We start from the raw sequence: 17,271 nt of genomic DNA, 5'->3' as shown, positions 1-17,271 counted from the left end.
AGCTTCTTCTGGTGCGCTAAAGTCATTCACGTTTCTCTTGTGCATAACAGATCTCGTAAACTGTAGGAATTCTGATGTGCTTCAGTGCACGGAGCAGTAACAAATGAGCTGCTTTTGGGGAGAGCTGGAGAGCTCAGTCGGTCAGTAGTACAGTAGCAAGCTCACATGTGCGGATTGTTTCTGTGAGGTCAGAGGATCTGTTTATACTGCTGCTTGGGGTGGGGGTGATGTGGTGAACAGTGGGTATGCCTGTCGAAGTCAATAGCAATTCTGGCAGAGGCTGCCCTTAGCTTTATAAATCTGCAACGTTCTGATAGACAAGAGATGCTGCTGTGTAACTGAGGTTTGTAGTGGACTGAGGAATGCTTGTTCTAGCTGCTGAAACTGACTGTAACTGTGTTGCCCTAGGAGTATCATCATGGGCTCTACTGCTACAGGAATTGGAGAACTGGAAAACACCACATTTAAATATCTTATAGGAGAACACACTGAAAAAATGTGGCAACGCCTGAAAGGAATGTGAGTAAGCTGCTTGGTTCTGTGTTTTTATCCCCACCCCCAATTTGATTATTAACATGAATAATTGTGGTGCTGCCTTACTTTGTGGACCTACTGTTTCCTTTAGAAAGGTTTCTCTTTAAAAAATAAAACGTGCCAGTCTCAGCTAACAACCTGCTTGAAAGATAACTATTATTTTTGTGCCTGTACGTTTTATGTAAAGTAAGGCAACTCCTGAGACAAGGAATCCACTTTACTGCTGTGCTGCCCGGCTGCTTTTATGCTCCTGTGTGTGTTGTTTAGATGTGCAGAGAGGTAACAGGAGGCTGCTCCCAGAAATAAAATTTCTCTGGGTAAACAGAGGGATTACCAATGGTACTTACTTCTCTGGGATTAGATTTTGGAAAAAAGGAGAGGATGAATATGATAAACAATGAAAATCCGTTGTGCTTATTCTTTCTGTTTTAATGAGTAAGAATTCTTTAAGAAAAAATACCTATGTGGTAAAAATACTATAAGCATACCAAACTTACTGGAGAGTTTTGGCTTTACACTAAAGAATTCACTTCTGAGAGTACAGAATAGCTCATGAGATAAAATGGACCTTAGGAAGGTGGGCCAAGAGCTGTGCTTATGCTAAGCATAAAATGTAAATAGCTGAGTCAAACTTTAATGGAAATTCTGCCCACCTTGCTATTTAAACAACATTTACATTTTTTTTCTGTGTGTGCTACCAATTTGTGTTTGGTGTTTCAGCACACTGTATTTACATGCTTTATTTTAATTATGTTGTGATTTAAAAATCAGTTTTAAAATTTGGATAAATATGTGCATATGAATATTTACAAGCATTTGCTTAGCATACTTGAGTATTTCAAATGAAAATATATTGGCTTTTCTATGGTAATGGCTGAAGGAATCTTATACCATGTAAAATAGAGATTTTCTGGGATTCATATGTCTAATGCTATGTTTACATACTATTTTATAGAATGCCACATCTCAGTAGATTGAATGTTGCTATTTTGATGTATATATATTTTTTTAAAGAAAAATTGTATCAAACTTTCTTTAGAGGTAAAACGCCTTCCACTTTCCTCCATTTGAATGTATTTACTCGTGTTTTATATGTAAATAGTCTGCATATTTTCTTACACTTGAAGTAATGCATGGCATTACAGTGCATTAGTATAAGAGCAACTAATAAGGCAAATGACATTGAGCAAAGACTAACTTTTAAAAAGAATTGGGGGGACTGACTGTGGGAGTGGGGGGGACGAGGTAGGGGAGAGAAATGGGGAAAAAGGCAGGACAACTGTAACCGAACCACAATGAAATAAAATAAAAATAACATAAAAAACAAAAACTATTAACAAGATAAAAAGGAAGCCATCTTTATAGGATTTGAATGAATTATAGACCTATGTTTCTAGGATCCTTGGAAGACTTAGAGATTACAGGCTTTAGGTAAATGAATAATCCAACAAAAGCAAATAGCAACTTACACATTAATGAACATTGATGAAAACTGAATATTGGCAATCATCATGTGTCTAGCCTAGTGATTTGATGGACATCTGTATCAGACAAATTACATCGCATATTGCAACCTATTTTAGATTTTCTTCCCTTTGGCAGACCAGAACTTGTTTGTTTGTTTGTATTTGTTCTATTTTTTTTGTAGTAACATAAATATATGAAGATTTACAGTAGTGAATTTATGCATATATTTTTAAGAAATTTGAAAAGTGACTTTGTGTTTACCTAACTTTTTAGGGCACAGTTAGCTGAATTTTACTTTATCAATCAGTCTCAAAGATGAGTTTGTCATTTTTTTTTCGGGAGAGGGTGATATACTCTCTCAACAGTAGAACTTCCTGACTGGACATTCAACATTGATGTAAGATATAAAAATATACAGGGTCCAGCACAAATAATGCCCATTTTTATTATAAAATCTTTTATCACAAAATCATAAGCTTGCAATTCTATAACATAACAATATCATACTCAAGCACATCATATGACATTTTAGGTGAAATATTAAAATTAAAACTATAAATTATTACACCCACTTCATTACCCTATCAGCCACACTCAAGCAGGCCTTACTTCGCCTGGCCCTGTGTGTACACACCAAGCAAATTTTGAGTTATGCCCACACAGAGCCACTGAATGACCATTTTAGGAAAAAATTGCTGACAACTTGGTTTTTAAATATTATCACTAACTGATTGAAATGACTGTTTTTGCATGAAAGAAAAAAGAAATTTGCATTTGGTACTATTACTTAACTTGTACATTGACTTAAGACATTTCTAGTATTCCAGGATTAGAATTGTCAAAACAAGTAGCTAAAATCTGCTTGCGTGACTAATGACAACCAAATTGTATAATTACGGTCTTTTGTGTAGTCTGCATTTGAAGCAGAGATATGAGGGACTAGCTTTTTCCATCGCTGAAACTGTCTTGTCTATTTAAAATGTAATACTGACTCAAAGAGAATTTTAGTTCATTGAAATTGTTAGTGTTAGAATTTTAATTTTAAGTATTGGCAATTAAAGTCTTGCTACTCCTGAAAGCCATGAAACACTCTTATAGTTTTTGTTTGTTTGTTTGTTTTTTTTAGTTTGGGAAAATCGACCAAATGAAGGCTTTTAAATATTTCCTTCAAAAGTGACTTTTAAAATCTTTTACTGCATCTAGCTTCATAAATATCTTGGTTTATTTCAACAGGATAATTTTTTTGAAGATTTTATTATCTTTAGAGGGGAAGGGAAGGAGAGAGGGAGAGAAATGCCAATGTATGGTTGCCTCTTGTGCGTCCCCTGCTGGGAACTGGCCTGCAACCCAGGCATGTGCTCTGACTGGGAATCGAACCACAATCCTTTGGTTTGCAGGCCTGTGCTCAATCCACTGAGCTACACCAGTCAGGGTGGATAATTTGTTTTTAAGTGGATTTACAATATGTACATTTTTTAGATTAGGTAAATATAGAGACAAAGATTAAAGTAAAATAAGGTTTGTTCAAGTATACCTTATTGGTGGGTAACACAAGCCACCATAGGTAGCTGTTTGCAAAAATATATTTTATAGGCATTATCATCCCACGTAACATTGTAGAACTTTCTTGAGTCCACAGAAACAATCTTTAAATTTTGAAACACATGAAAATCATTGGTAAAGTAAACTAAAATATCAATTTATTATACTATTTTATTGATTTCTTTCATTAAGCTTTTAAAAATCACTTTCATATAATATTTAATTGGGATACCATATTCACTGATGTGCCAAGAACTGTCTTATTCCTCTGTGGGAAGAGTGGTGCAATTTCCTCTTCTCATTTCTGCATATAAATCTTATGCTTTATTCTATTAATTTACTTTTTACAGTTATGATTTTTCTTTTTTATTTATTTATTTTTATTTAATTATTTTTCAAGTACAGTTTTCTGTCTATTTCTCCCATCCCAGCCCACCCCCCTTGCCCCCCACCTCCCTCCCATTTCCACCCCCCTTAGTTGTTGTCCATGTGTCCTTTACACTAGTTCCTCTAAATCCCTCCCCTTTTTCCCCTTAAATTCCCTCCCCTGCCCCCTCTGGTCTCTGTCCCCCTGTTCTCTATTTCAGTGTCATTGTTTTTATTTTTCTTGCTTGTTTGTTTTGTTGTTTAGCTTCCTGTTAAAGGTGAGATCATATGGTATTTGTCTTTCACCGCCTGGCTTATACTTTTCTTTAGCTTTCTTCAATCCATCTCCCACTAACTTGTCACTTGATGATCATTTAGGTTCCACACTGTGACTATGATGTGGAAATGTCAGCAGATGACTGGCATCATGTTCTTCATAAACTACATTTAAAAAGAACCGTGCACTTGTTCATAACTTATCGGTTGCTTAGGACCTAGAAAACACTTTCTGTTTCTTTGGCTATCTGAACACCTAGTGAAAGTTCTGTTTCAGATTATTATTCCAGGACTCTGGGACCTGTACTGCTTCCTATACATTATGAAAAGTTTTCTAACTCTGGTCTTTGTAAAGATGGTTAAGTTGTTGATTCCCATGAGGGAAGTTGATTGGAAACTTTTATATTAATTTTTATTTATATGCCATGTTTTGAAAATTAATTTTAGAGATGATCCTTTTTTGTATGATGGCACTGTTGTTTTTTTCTTTCCCAGAAGTACAGTGGTTCTACAGTGGTGGGTTGTTAAAAAAATCAAACGTGTTTAAAACCTGGGTGCCGCTCTCTCCAATCGGTGCCACTGTTCTAAGGATTCAGTCTAAGGGGTGACAGCATTTCCAGAAAACTATGATCCCGTACAAATTCCAGTAAAAGCCACATGGTGTTATGACGAAAACTAAATAAGAGTGTTGTCTTAGTCGTTCAGCAGAAGAGGGAAAGTTTGAGCTGCTTAAAAACATAAATTATTGAAAAAATGTGAGACTCACTTTAGAACTTATTTTCAGTTCCCTCAGTTTCTATAGATGTATGACTAGAACCAACACAATTTTTATAATTAGAAACTAACTTAATTTGTGATATTTAATTTTACATGTATGGATATTTACTTCCTGCCTCTCCCAGTCCAGACAAATGTCCAGAGAGTGAGGTCTGGAATTGTGAATGTAACAGTGGAAAGACTTGAAAGTAAGCTTCTTTCTTCTTCTTTGATTGGTGGTCTGCATGATGTTCAGTGATGGAAGAATAAAATGTTAAGAAGCAGAAAGTGAAGGAGAAAGGAGGAACTGTGTAATAAGCCTATAACTAATTTCAGTGAACTGTTGTTATTGAAGAGGGCAATGTATGGTGTAGTTTCAGAGGAAGTAACAGTAAACCCTCATCACCAAGAAGATGGAGCAGAAATACATATGTCGAATGAAAATGGATTTAAAAAAGTGAAATGACAATAGTTATTAGCACCATATTCCCAAACCAAAATTGTACTCTAGGGTGAAGCAGCATTATTGATTAGAGCACTTCTGATCCTTTCATCCTCCTGCTTCAAACCCTTTAAAGCTTTCTAGTGTCCTCTTTCAAGTTCAGCATCCTTCACAGGGGCTCCCAAACCTGCTCAACTTTTGGAGCTTCCTCTCATGCCTCTCCCTCTGTGGCCCCCTCCCAACCAGACCAAAGTTGCCCAAAAGAAAGCTGCTTATCACCCACCTGCCTTTGCTGATGCTATTGTCTTATCCTGAGGGAACAACTCCTTTGTCCTCTTATCCAGGGTTGCTCTTGCTCCCATGATGCTTTTGGAGATGCGTGGGGATGGTTCTGGTTGTTGCGGTGCCTGAGGGTGTTTCTGTGTGCAGTGCGCAGCAGGGCGTGGGCGTGATTGATGTCCTCCAGAGCTTGGGACATTCCCTTACCAGGAAAAGTTATTCTACTAAAAATGCTAATAGATGCCTTGTGACCAAATACTTAAAGATCTCTTCTTAAATTTTACTTGCAAAGGAAATCCTTATTTACCCTCCATATTAGGTTAATTTCCTGTATTTGACTCAAAAAGTAACCTGGACTTTCCTTTGCATAAAAAAAAATGTTTTTCTTCCTACTGGATCACAAGCTACTGAGTGCAAGAGCCCTGTCCACGGAATTTGCTTTTGGATCCCCATCACCTTGCCTGGTACCTGGCATGTAGGAGACAGTTCTCAATCATTCAATGAATGAATAAATTCGGAGTCCTTGGTGGCTCTAACTACAAAATTAGAAGACCAGTGAGGCTGCCAAAATCAGGCCTAAAGCCAAGTTGGAGGAATGAAGATAGATTCGCAGTTAGAATATGGACAAAAAAAAAAAGATGGAAGGAAATAATGTTTGTTTATAAGCTGCTAATCATCAGAACCTTTCAGATATAACATATTTGTATTCTTATTTACTTCTCCAACAATTTCAGGAGGTAAGTATTCTAAGTTTATTTAATACCTAGTATCTGATGGAACTTGGATTTAGACACACATCTGCTTTCCAAACAAAAAAAAGAGGACATTCTCAGGATGCTTTCCTAGAAAATTACCTAGAAAGATCACTAGAAAAAGATCCAGACTGATGCTTCTTGCAACTCAATTAATAAGCCTTGTGGTAGGCAGACTCTTTGCCCTCCAGTTACGTCCATGCCCTGCCTAATTCCCAGACCTGTGAAGATGTTTTCTCACATGTCAAAAGGAAATTTAGGTGGTAGATGGACTTAAATTTGTTAATCAGATGACCTTAAAATGTGGAGATTAGCTGGGATTATTCAAGTGGTTCCACTGTAATAACAAGGGTTAGTGGAAGTGGAAGAGGAAGGCAGAACACAGAGTGCTATGATGTGGAAAGTTCCCGAGTGTCTTTGTCAAAATTGAAGAAGGAGGAGATAGGCTATGAGGCAAGGATTGTGGGTAACCTCTAGAAGCTTGAAAAGGCAAGAAAGCAGTTTCTCTCTTTAGACGCCCCCAAAAAGAATGTAGCCCTGCCAACACCTTATTTTAGCTCAATGAAAATTGCATCAAATGATTGACCTGCAGAACTTAAGGTAATACATTTGTGTTTTTGTTGCTGTTCAGGTACAGTTGTTTCCATCCCCATCCCCACCACTCTCCTCTGCCCCCCCCCCACCTCCCACCCTCAGTACTAGCCCCCTTTGGCTTTGTCCATGGGTCCTTTATACATGTTCCTTGATGACTCCTCCCCTTCCTTCCCCTGTTATCCTCCCTGCTCCTTTCTGGTTACTATCAGTTTGTTCTTTATTTCAGTGTCTCTGGTTATATTTTGAACCTAATCAACAAAGCAAGCAAGCAGGCAAAGTATAACCATTTGTGTTGTTTTAAGTTGCTAAGTCTGTGGCAAACTTGTTGCAGCAGCAATAAGAAACATACATGTCTACTGTAACAGAGTAGCAGAGTGCTTAACCAACATGACCGCTCCCATATTCCTACCATTTCCCAACTCTCTGTCTCTCTTCCTCTCCCCCCACCCCCATTACACCCACTGCCCAAGGCACACACACAGTCACAATGCCTAGAGGTGGGGCCAGGCTAGGTCACTCTTTGGCAAATAAGAGTAGACACTCTTTCCTTAGCCATTAAATAACTCACTGTCTTCCATCTAACCCTGGTTTACATGCCCAGACTACCAATTTTCTTACCAAGCTCTGATACTGAGTATACATGCATAGCAAATTCACTTTAAATGTCAAAGAGTAATGTTATGCTATCTTCTTGGAAATTGTTGATAAACCTCAATCTCTGTTCTCAGATTGTTGAGTATGTGATGGGTTTTGATGGCTTAATCAGGCAAATTTGTTTTAAAAAATTGTTCTTTAGTTATAAAATGAATTTGAAGAAAACTACTTCACAAAACCTATTCCGTTATATAAATATAATGTTGATATAAATTTTAGTCCTATGTAACATTATAGTATAGTTTGTAGAATAGGCATTGTTGAGGTGAAATACCTTTGAGATTAAGAAATGGAACTCTAGAGTCAAGTATTTTAGCTGTGACCAAGGACAATCTATTAACTTCTCTGAACTTCACTTTCTTTATTTGTAAAATCCAGTTATTTCATTTATCATTTATTCACTCATTCAACAAAGGGTCGCTAATTGGATAGTTTGTCGAGCACTATTTTGGGCACAGGATCTTACATTGTAGTAGAGGAAACAACAATAAAAAATACTAAATGATAAATAATGAGTTAATATAAAGTAAAAAATTACCTGAGTAAAACGTACCAGGTGATGTGATCAAGAGTTACTTGGAGAAGGTATTTTAGATAGCGAGGAATGATTTATCTGAGAAGTTGACTTTTCAGCTGAGACGGACAAAAAATTGATACCCCTTAGGATCTTATGGTGAGAGGGGGCTAGTGAACGACACTGCTAATTTAAGTTCAGGGTTAGGCGAAGGGTAGATGTAGGAGTCAAGTTGGTGGAGATCAAAATGTCAACTTTACTGAAGACTAAACTTGTTGGAGGATAAGGTTTTTGGTCTATAGAGCTAAAAAAGCCAGGACACTTTGGACTTCAATTTTCTCACCAAAAGTGCATATTTTCCTGGCAGGGGACAAAAATCTCTCCTCTAAACTTACCACATGCCTCTCAGAAAAGGGAAATGATGTGTTCTACAAAGAGAAAAAGCCCTTCCCTACCCCCTGAAAAGGCTAGCTTGCACCCCCAGCTCCGATTCCTTCTTCATATCTCACCAAAGAAATGTTTCCCCTCCTTCTCTCTGCAAAAAAGTGAAAAGTGGCAAAGAGTCCTGGGAAGTTTTTCCAGTGGAAGGCCCTCCCACTCAGGAGGAAGAATTAGGGTCCGGGAATCTATGTAGATGCTGTCCAAATAAAGATAGTGAAAATTAATACAATAATGTCTATAAGAAATACAACATGGCAAACAGTAAGCTCTTAAAACCTTGTAATTATTAGCACTCCTGTAATCTAATTCATTCTTGTGTATTTCAGTTCTGCTATTTAACAGCTATATGATCTTCTCCAAGTTGACTAATGTTTTGATGTCTTAGCTTTCTTATCTGCAAAATGGGAATGATACCATTATCTATCTCATAGGTATTGAGAAGAGTAAATAAATTAATGCTTGCAAGCTGCTTAGAACAGTATCCAGAATTCAAGACATTCTGTTATCATTATTATTATGTGCAAAAGCAAGAGTCTATTTTTTTTCTGACAAGTAATTTCCTTGTCAGAATTAGTGGGAAAAATAGAGTGTCAAGATGAGAAGAGTTTCTCTTAGCTCAGTGGAAGTGGTCTCGCCCAATCCCCAGGTTCCTCTTCAGCAGAACAGAGCATTGACATCCCCACGGACAGGAAGAAGTTATGCAACGAGAGGGCACTGAGGAAGAGAAGTGGATTGGCCTTGACTGGTTCACTGAGGGAAGAATCAACTGTGGATTCAGCATCTTTAGTTCAGCATCTGGTGGCTACCTTGGAACAAAATTTAGATCTCTATAATCATGTATGACACAGGGCTAGTCTTGTTTTCTGAATCACTCTGACTTGAAAAATCACTCTTTAGGTATTTCCTTATCATAGTCTGTGTGTCTGGCTGAAAATGGAATTTACTTCCAAGTAATTGCTGCAGTCTCATGGCCTTCCTTTTGCTGATTCATTTAGAAAATACCAAATAACCATTATGCTATTGGATTGTGTCATTTATTCTGAAATTTTTTTTCACTAATCAAATGTAAACATTTGATCAAGTATGAGTCCCATACAAAATTTATGAAAGGAACTCTTTATTAATATAATGAAACAGATATCAGCATTGAAGGCTCAGGAGAATCATCATTTCAATATACTGGTCTAAGCAAGTATTAGATGTGAATAATTATTGTTAAGGAAATACATGAAAATAATAATAGGTCAAGAGAGACATGTAAATGAAACATTATGACCCTTTTGTTTTCCTCTTTAAGCTATACTTTCTTGAGGTTGTTTGAAGAGATTGTATTATACAATATATTTTAAAACACACATTTTTATTAAATCAGGCTCATAAAATGCTCAAAACATCATTTCTGGTAGCAAAAATTTTATACTAATAGCTATTCAAAAAATTTTATGAGTCATAAAAAGTAGTAAAACTTCTGAGTATAATGTCTTTACAGCAAGAAAACAGAGGCCAACCTTAAACCCCCCCAAGAGTGGGGAGGGTCAAGGGACTCTTGGAATTTTGTACATGAAGCAGGTCCTTGGAGACTTAGAGGAGAATCAAAACGGGCTCACTAGCAAAGCAGCAGTATGCTGACTCTGACCAAGTCACAGTGGAGTTCCTAAGACTCGGTTCAAAATAAATTTCAGTTGGAGCAAGATAAGAAAAAAATGCAAACAAGTGGACCATCAATCACATTTTGATTGGCTTAAACTATTTAAAATTACCTCATAACTGAATAATATCAATCATAATTTATTGTAATATGTTTTGCTTTATAATATTTAAAAGATTTCTTTTTTGATTTCTGCAGTTCAGTGCAATTATCCCCATTTCTTTTTTCTGATGAGAAAACTGAGCCTCGGAGACACTCAGTGACTTGACCACTGTTGCCCGGTTAGTCAGGGGAGGGCCAGATTCCAAGGCCCAGGCCTGTTCCATTTACCACTAAGTTAGATAATTCCATCTAACACTCAAGACTCACTATGAAACCTGACCTTTCAGGAGTTGAAAACTGTTCCCTTGTTTTGATTATTCCAAATCCTGCCATCTGGTTGCCTAGTTCTGCATCCTCAAAGCTGAATATCAAGGGGGTTATCACTTGGCATAAGCTTTAGATGTCAGAAGCTCTCCAGTTTTATCCTTCTGTAGATAGGCACTACATTACCCCATTAATTAATTCATTTAAACAATGATTAAACTGGTATTTGCAAGAGAATTAGACTTTTCCTAAACCCTCTTGTCTCTTCAGAGCTTGAAAGATCCTTACAAAATCATTCTAATCTTTTTGGCCTTCGGTGTCCTACACAACAGAAGAGGCTACACATACCTGCACCTGATGATTTTATTTACTAATAAGAATAAAGGCAGGAGTTCTAACGATTTAAATCTCGGCTATGCTGCTTCTTCTCTTCTTGTTATAAAGGATTTTAAACATGCAATGAGGTTCTTTTCTGAAGTAAAGTGAGCAGAGTCTTTTCTCCTCTTGTTTATTTTAGAAAAATAATCTAAATATATTTTATTAGATTTTATTTTCCACAGAGAACATGAACTACTTAGTGGCACACAGTATTTTTCTCATCCTTTTTTAGTCTGCATTTGATGATGGTTAATAATAGATGGATGAAGGAGCTTCTTATTAACTTTTAGAACTCCCCAAATCTCCAGTACCTATCAGAGGTTCCAGTATGAAAAAGTCTTTTTATATATGTGACCCTCTTGATCTTTTATCCCCCAGAAAATCTCTGTCTGCTTCAATGTTTCCAGTTTTCCAAAGGCAGTCTGTTGTCCAGAAATTTTTCCATGGTATTGTTTGCTATTGCAGTATGTCTCGATTTGTTCATAACTTACTACATCCACTGTTGGACTACCCCTCCCACCCTGACACTGAGGTTGACCATGCAACTTGCTTTGGCCAATGGGATCTTAGCAATGTGATGCAAGCAAAGACTTGGAAAGGGATTATGTACTGGAGCTTACTCTCTCTTGCTGTTCCTTGGAACTCTCATACTAGCAGAACAAGAAGCCTGGTCCAGCTTACTGGAGGATGAGCATATGGAGCAGATATAAACCATTGCAGCTGAGGCTCCACTAGACCATCCCGACCGTCTACCACCAGACATGTCAGTGAGGTCATCCTCAGATAGTGAACATCCTCCACGTCAGAACTCGTTGTTTTTCACTACTAAAATGTGAGACATGAGGTGGTTTGTGGCACAAGAAAAGCCAACTGATATACCCCCCAAATCATGCTTTTAGCTTTTAAATTTTAATATAATTCTTCTCTAGTTTCCACAGCTTTTTCCTACTACCATACTGCTTTTTTTACTCCCATCATCTCCTATCACTTATTTCTTTAGTCCAAACACAATTCAGTATATATTTAAGAAATAAAATATAAGGTTCTTGTTTTCAGAAAGTCATTACAATAAAATTCTCCTCCACATTATTTCTATCTGCAACAATATTTCTTTCAATATATAATCCCTCAGTAGCTTGTATATTGAAGTTGTGTTGCTCTATTTCCCACCAAATAGAAGAGAAACATAGAACAAGGCAAAGAAACTGCATAGTTGCATAAGAGAAGATGGTTCGTAGCCTGTTACCCTGGCAACAGGTCCTGGGAAGACCAGGGCTGCCTACACATCCTGTTGCCCTGACAACAGGTCAAGCAGGGCATGGGAAGGCCTAGTTCCCACTCTGTTAGGCTTCTTCTTTAAAACCACAAAGAAAAAGAAAAAAGTAATTGTACATCTAGTTTCCTCTACCTACATATTTCTTCTATTATCTGAATCATGTTAGCATAAGATTGTCTTTCCAGATGTAGGTGAGGGCAAGAAAACAGTGACCTCAAGTTTTACATACATAAACTCTAAAACATTTGCTTTTTTTTGGTTGGCTAAAGAAAGAAATGAGGGGAAAAAAGAAAAGAGAATAAATCAAAGTAGTAGGGAGAATAAATTGTGGGAACCAGATAAGTAGCATATAAATGAAGTAGCAGCCAAGAGATGGTTTTGGGTGTGCATTGCTCAGCTACATTGGTTAGGTTTGGGGAGTTCATCTGAGAAAGTCGTGCCTGTTAAATGGTTGCTTATTTGGTTCTCTTTATTTTTAGAGCCGTACTGTATAACCAAACATCATAAAAAGATGCAACGTTTTAATTTTCTACCACCTTAATTTTTAATTCTTTATAAATTTCCCAGTCTATCATTCTTAGCAGCTATTTTCTTTCATCACTTTTCTTATCATATAGAGTAGATAAGACAGCAGTCTGATCAAACTTCTATTTCTCTTTCTTCTCACTTTTTCCCTTAAGCAATTGGTTTGATTATATACAAGAAATACAATTTATATGTACTTTTTTGAGCTATATATTGCTGTGTCTTCCTAATTTATGGTTTATATAAAATAATTGTCTTCAAAACTGGCAAATCCATTAGTTTTGCTATTATTAATCTTTACCAATTTTTCTGTGAACTGAAATCTTAGTTGACCCCTGGTTTTGATTGTAGAGGAATAACTTCAAAGTCTGTAACTTTTATAAACTCCAAGTCTTATTACTTAAAGAGAGAAGTTCTGGCAAAATTTTCTCTCATGAAACAGGGAAAGAGATATGCAAAGAAAAGATTTTAGAATTAAATTGAGTGAAAAAGGAAGCATAGGCTATTGAAGAGGAGTGTTTTAAGGAGAGACTCTAACCATGTTACAACTCCATTTCTGAAAGACCAGGTGGGAAATTTGGAGTCGAATCACGATGTCACTAGAGTCAGAGAAAAGCACTCAGGATCATCTGAGAGGAGATTAGGTGACTCTTCCAGGTCCTCTAATTGCACTTCAGGCGCCTTTGTTATTGTCCATTTAACTGCCCTCTAGGTACTCCTTCTTCCAATTTTTGTGGTAACAAGAGGAAAGAGGTGGAATTCATTTGCTTATTATTTTTTCATCAGTGGCCAGCATAGTACATTGCATGAAGTAATAACTTAAAAATATTTCATTATAACAAAAACCAGTAATCAGGCAACATGCAACAACTTTGCACTTGAATGGTATAGCCATTAAAGTTACAGCCATCCAGCAGTAATTCAGGCTGGAAGGTCAAGTTTTATGGAGGATAATGAAGCTGCTTCTGGAAAAAGGAAGAGAATGGTGTGTCCAAACTTGACCAGCACAGAATAACATAGTTTGAGGCGGTTGACTATCTGACAGGTGAGAGGAAAAGAGAGAGAGAAACTAACTAAAACAAAAGACAAGCTTTGTCGTACAGAACTTAGAATCTAAGAGGATTTTTGTTAAGATAAAAATAATGCAATCAAATTGCCCAGGTGGTGTGTCTCACATAAAATAATCATTGACAAATAGTAGCCATTATTGTAAATTACTTTTGTGACACAACACCCACAAAAGTGGGTGTAAGGCTGTGTTCCTTTTTGCCCTTTTCTCTACTAAGTATGAGACTGAGAAAAAAATTGACATTAAACGGTATGATGGGAGGAGGTAGAGGAGATTTCAACATTGAATGAGTGACTAAGCTTGCTACTCAAAGATTCCAGTTTCCTAAATTCTATACTACTCACAGGATTATGTTGAGAATATCTTTCAGTGATTAGTAAATACTCTGGCCTCATATGGCCTTGTGGCTCTGGGAATTCTTGGTGAGTGAAGACTGCTGTGTGTCCTGCCAGAATTAATTGCCTGCTGAAGTTTCCAAACTGTAATGAGTCCAACAGAAGGAGATAAGCTGACCAAACTTGGAGACGATCAGACTAAATAGTTTATATTAGCTTTCAGGCCGCCGTTAATGTTTCACAGTTGAGTTAAAGACTAACTAATCTTCTCTTTGCACAGATACTCAAAGATAAACTCAAAAGTGAAATAATCTTGAAATTTCAGTGTGTTACAGCAGTTTGAAGTGTTTGAGATTTTTTAACCTGACATTCAAGTCCAAGGTGTGTGATGAGCCTTGAACTAAAACCGTCATTTTCAAACTCTTGTTTAATATTTTTGTTCTCTGACTTTACCCTGTCATGTGTATCATATTTCAATTAGGGAGAAATATTTGCAAAACATGCATCAAATTGTGCCCATGTAAGTAAGAGCTAACCAATCCAACCATGATGGTGTCAGGCTAAGGAGAGACGACATGTACTTAATGATGGAGAATGTTCCAAAATGAAATGCACAGTCAAAATAGTAACATCTGGTTTAAAGGATTAAAATATTCCTGGCATTAGTACCCAAATCACTTTAATATATATGTACTTTCCTTCTATTTTATATGACATTGTAATTCTTTTCTTCCTGATTATTTACCACAAGTTGTTTTAGTTTTCTATATAAAACATGGCTAAATACAATGCTAAAAATTATCTCTTTGATTTCTAATTCTATAGTAAATTAGTGTAATGTTCACTTTCTGTTATTAGAAAAGTTGGTTGTTTTACTAATAACAATAGCACCTGGAAAACAAGAAGTAAGAGTTACTTCGGATTCCTTTCAAATTAGAAACACTTTGCTGAATAATCTTAAATTCCCTAGAAAGAGGAAGTACTTAAGTTCAGATAGGGAATTAAAAAAACACTACCCTTGATAAATTCAGATTGTTTTGTTAAGTATATGTTTTATGGGTATAAAAGAAAATACTAATTTACACAGTATGAGTCAAACTATGGTAATTGTAGTCACTGATTAGAACTATGTTAAGAACGAAAGTCATTTAGAAATAAAGTAAGTTAAGTTCATCAAGACAATACTGACATTTGTAAAAATATTGACGTACTTTGGGAAGTAGCACTAATATTATTTAATTAAGCCAGTTTGTTTGACTTATTAATTAATGTAATGTCATTTATTTGTTCATTCAGTGGGTATTCATCACTGGGCCCAGAGAATGCTTGAGCGTCATTTTTGGCACCAGGGCTACAATGGTAAATGGTCATGGTCCCACTCTCATAGAGTTACATTTTGATGGTGAGGGTGGATGGTAAGCAAATAAATTATAAGAATGCAGTATAATTATAGTAAAAGCAAACAGTGTATGGTGACAAAGTACCTGGGAGACTAAAAAATAGCTATTTTAGTAGAGTGGTCAGGGAAGGGCTTTCTGTGACAGTGACTTGTGGAGAGGACCTTCATGAAATGAAGAGTGCGCTACACCAAGGCCTGCCGTAAGGGCATCTCAGACTGAGGGATTGAAGGGCACAGACCCTGAGGCAGGGTAAGTGTGGCATGTTTGAGGAAAAACAGGAGCAGGAGGACTGGAACACGGTGGCTGAGGGAAAGAGTGTAAGAATTGAGTGTGGAGAGAAAGGCAGGAGTCAGATCACCTAAGACCCAGATCAGCTAGCGCTCAACAGGCCGAGATGAGGAATTAGCGTTCTATCCTGGCCTGGTGGCAAGCCTTTGCAGCTTTGAAGCAGCAAAGTGGGGGCTCTGACTGAGGTTTTTAGAAGACTTCTCTGAGCCAAGGGCAGAATGGTGCTTACCCCAGGCTGCAGGGTTGGGGACATGGGAGATACTGGTTAAAGAATACAAACTTCCAGTTACGAGATTAACAAATTTGGAAACCTAATGGACAGCATAATGATTATAACTTACAATACTGTTTCATATACTTGAATATTGCTAAGAGTAGATGTTGATGTTCTCACCACGAAAAAGAAATGTGGAGTATGTGACAGGAAGGAGGTAGAAGCTAATACTGTGGTGGTGACCATTTAGTGCTTTATAAATGTTTCAAATCAACTCCTTGTACACCTTAAACAAACAATAAAAAAGGCTTCTCTGGTCATTCTGCAGAAGGTAACATTGAAGTGGAGGGGTAGAAAAGGACTAAACTGGAAACAGGAGGGTGTGTTAGGAGACTATGGCAGTTGTTCTGGTGAAGATTTGATAGCTTTGGCAACACTGGTGCTTATGAAGATGATAAGTGTTCAGATTTAGGACATATTTAAAATTAGGGCTGATAGTATTTGCTGATGAATTGGATGTGGGAGTGCAAAAACTGAAAAGAATGAATCAGAATGCATTGTTTTTTTGTGTGTGTGATCAACTGAGTGTATGGTAAATTACATGTGGGCCCAAGAGTTTCAGAAAATGGAAGAGAGGGAAAAAGGGGGGGGGGGGAGAGAGAGAGAGAGAGAGAGAGAGAGAGAGAAATCCCCAGCCTGCTGAGTAGGTGAAAGGTAAGGACCGTTTAAATGTAGAGACTGGATCTAGGAGCCGGGTGGCTCATCCTTGGCAACAGAGGGAAGGCAGAGCATTTGGGAACTTTTACAAGTAGTCAGGTGAAAACTTGGTGATGGTCCCTCCTGGTTACTTCTATTTTCTCAGTAAAATGAAATAAGAGGCTGTCTGCAGAGAATGAGGAGAGGAGAGAGAGAGTGGAGGTTTGAGAAGGTGTCACCTCTGAGCAGAGTGTGACTAAGGAACACGGTGTGATTGGTCTGATTGGTGGTAGTGCGGCACCTGCTTGTGATCATGTATTTGAAGAGATCAGTCTGCACCCTGGGTACTACCTTCTTCTTTCAGTTCAGCTGCTTCTATGAAGGCTGAAGGAGATGCGGAACTGGGTGTACAGGGTTAATGCTTTTCTAGAAAAATATAAGCGTGTTGGGTGACAATGG

General features: G+C 37.3%; 1 protein-coding gene across 1 annotated transcript in view; it reads left to right on the top strand.

The window, feature by feature from the left end:
* Positions 1-408: 408 nt before the first annotated feature.
* Positions 409-17,271, top strand: part of PDE1A (phosphodiesterase 1A) — a 294,356-nt gene continuing 277,493 nt past the window's right edge. Inside the window, exon 1 of the mRNA XM_053665231.1 lies at positions 409-519. Within this exon, the coding sequence (XP_053521206.1) occupies positions 419-519 (101 nt within the window). The 5' untranslated portion in view covers positions 409-418. The remainder of the gene's footprint in view (positions 520-17,271) is intronic.

The sequence above is a fragment of the Artibeus jamaicensis genome, unplaced genomic scaffold (genome assembly GCF_021234435.1).
Source record: "Artibeus jamaicensis isolate MK-2021 breed Jamaican fruit bat unplaced genomic scaffold, CSHL_Jam_final contig_391, whole genome shotgun sequence".
Classification (NCBI taxonomy): domain Eukaryota; kingdom Metazoa; phylum Chordata; class Mammalia; order Chiroptera; family Phyllostomidae; genus Artibeus; species Artibeus jamaicensis.
Note: the sequence above shows the minus strand (reverse complement) of the source record. Positions and strands in the feature narration are given on the sequence as shown.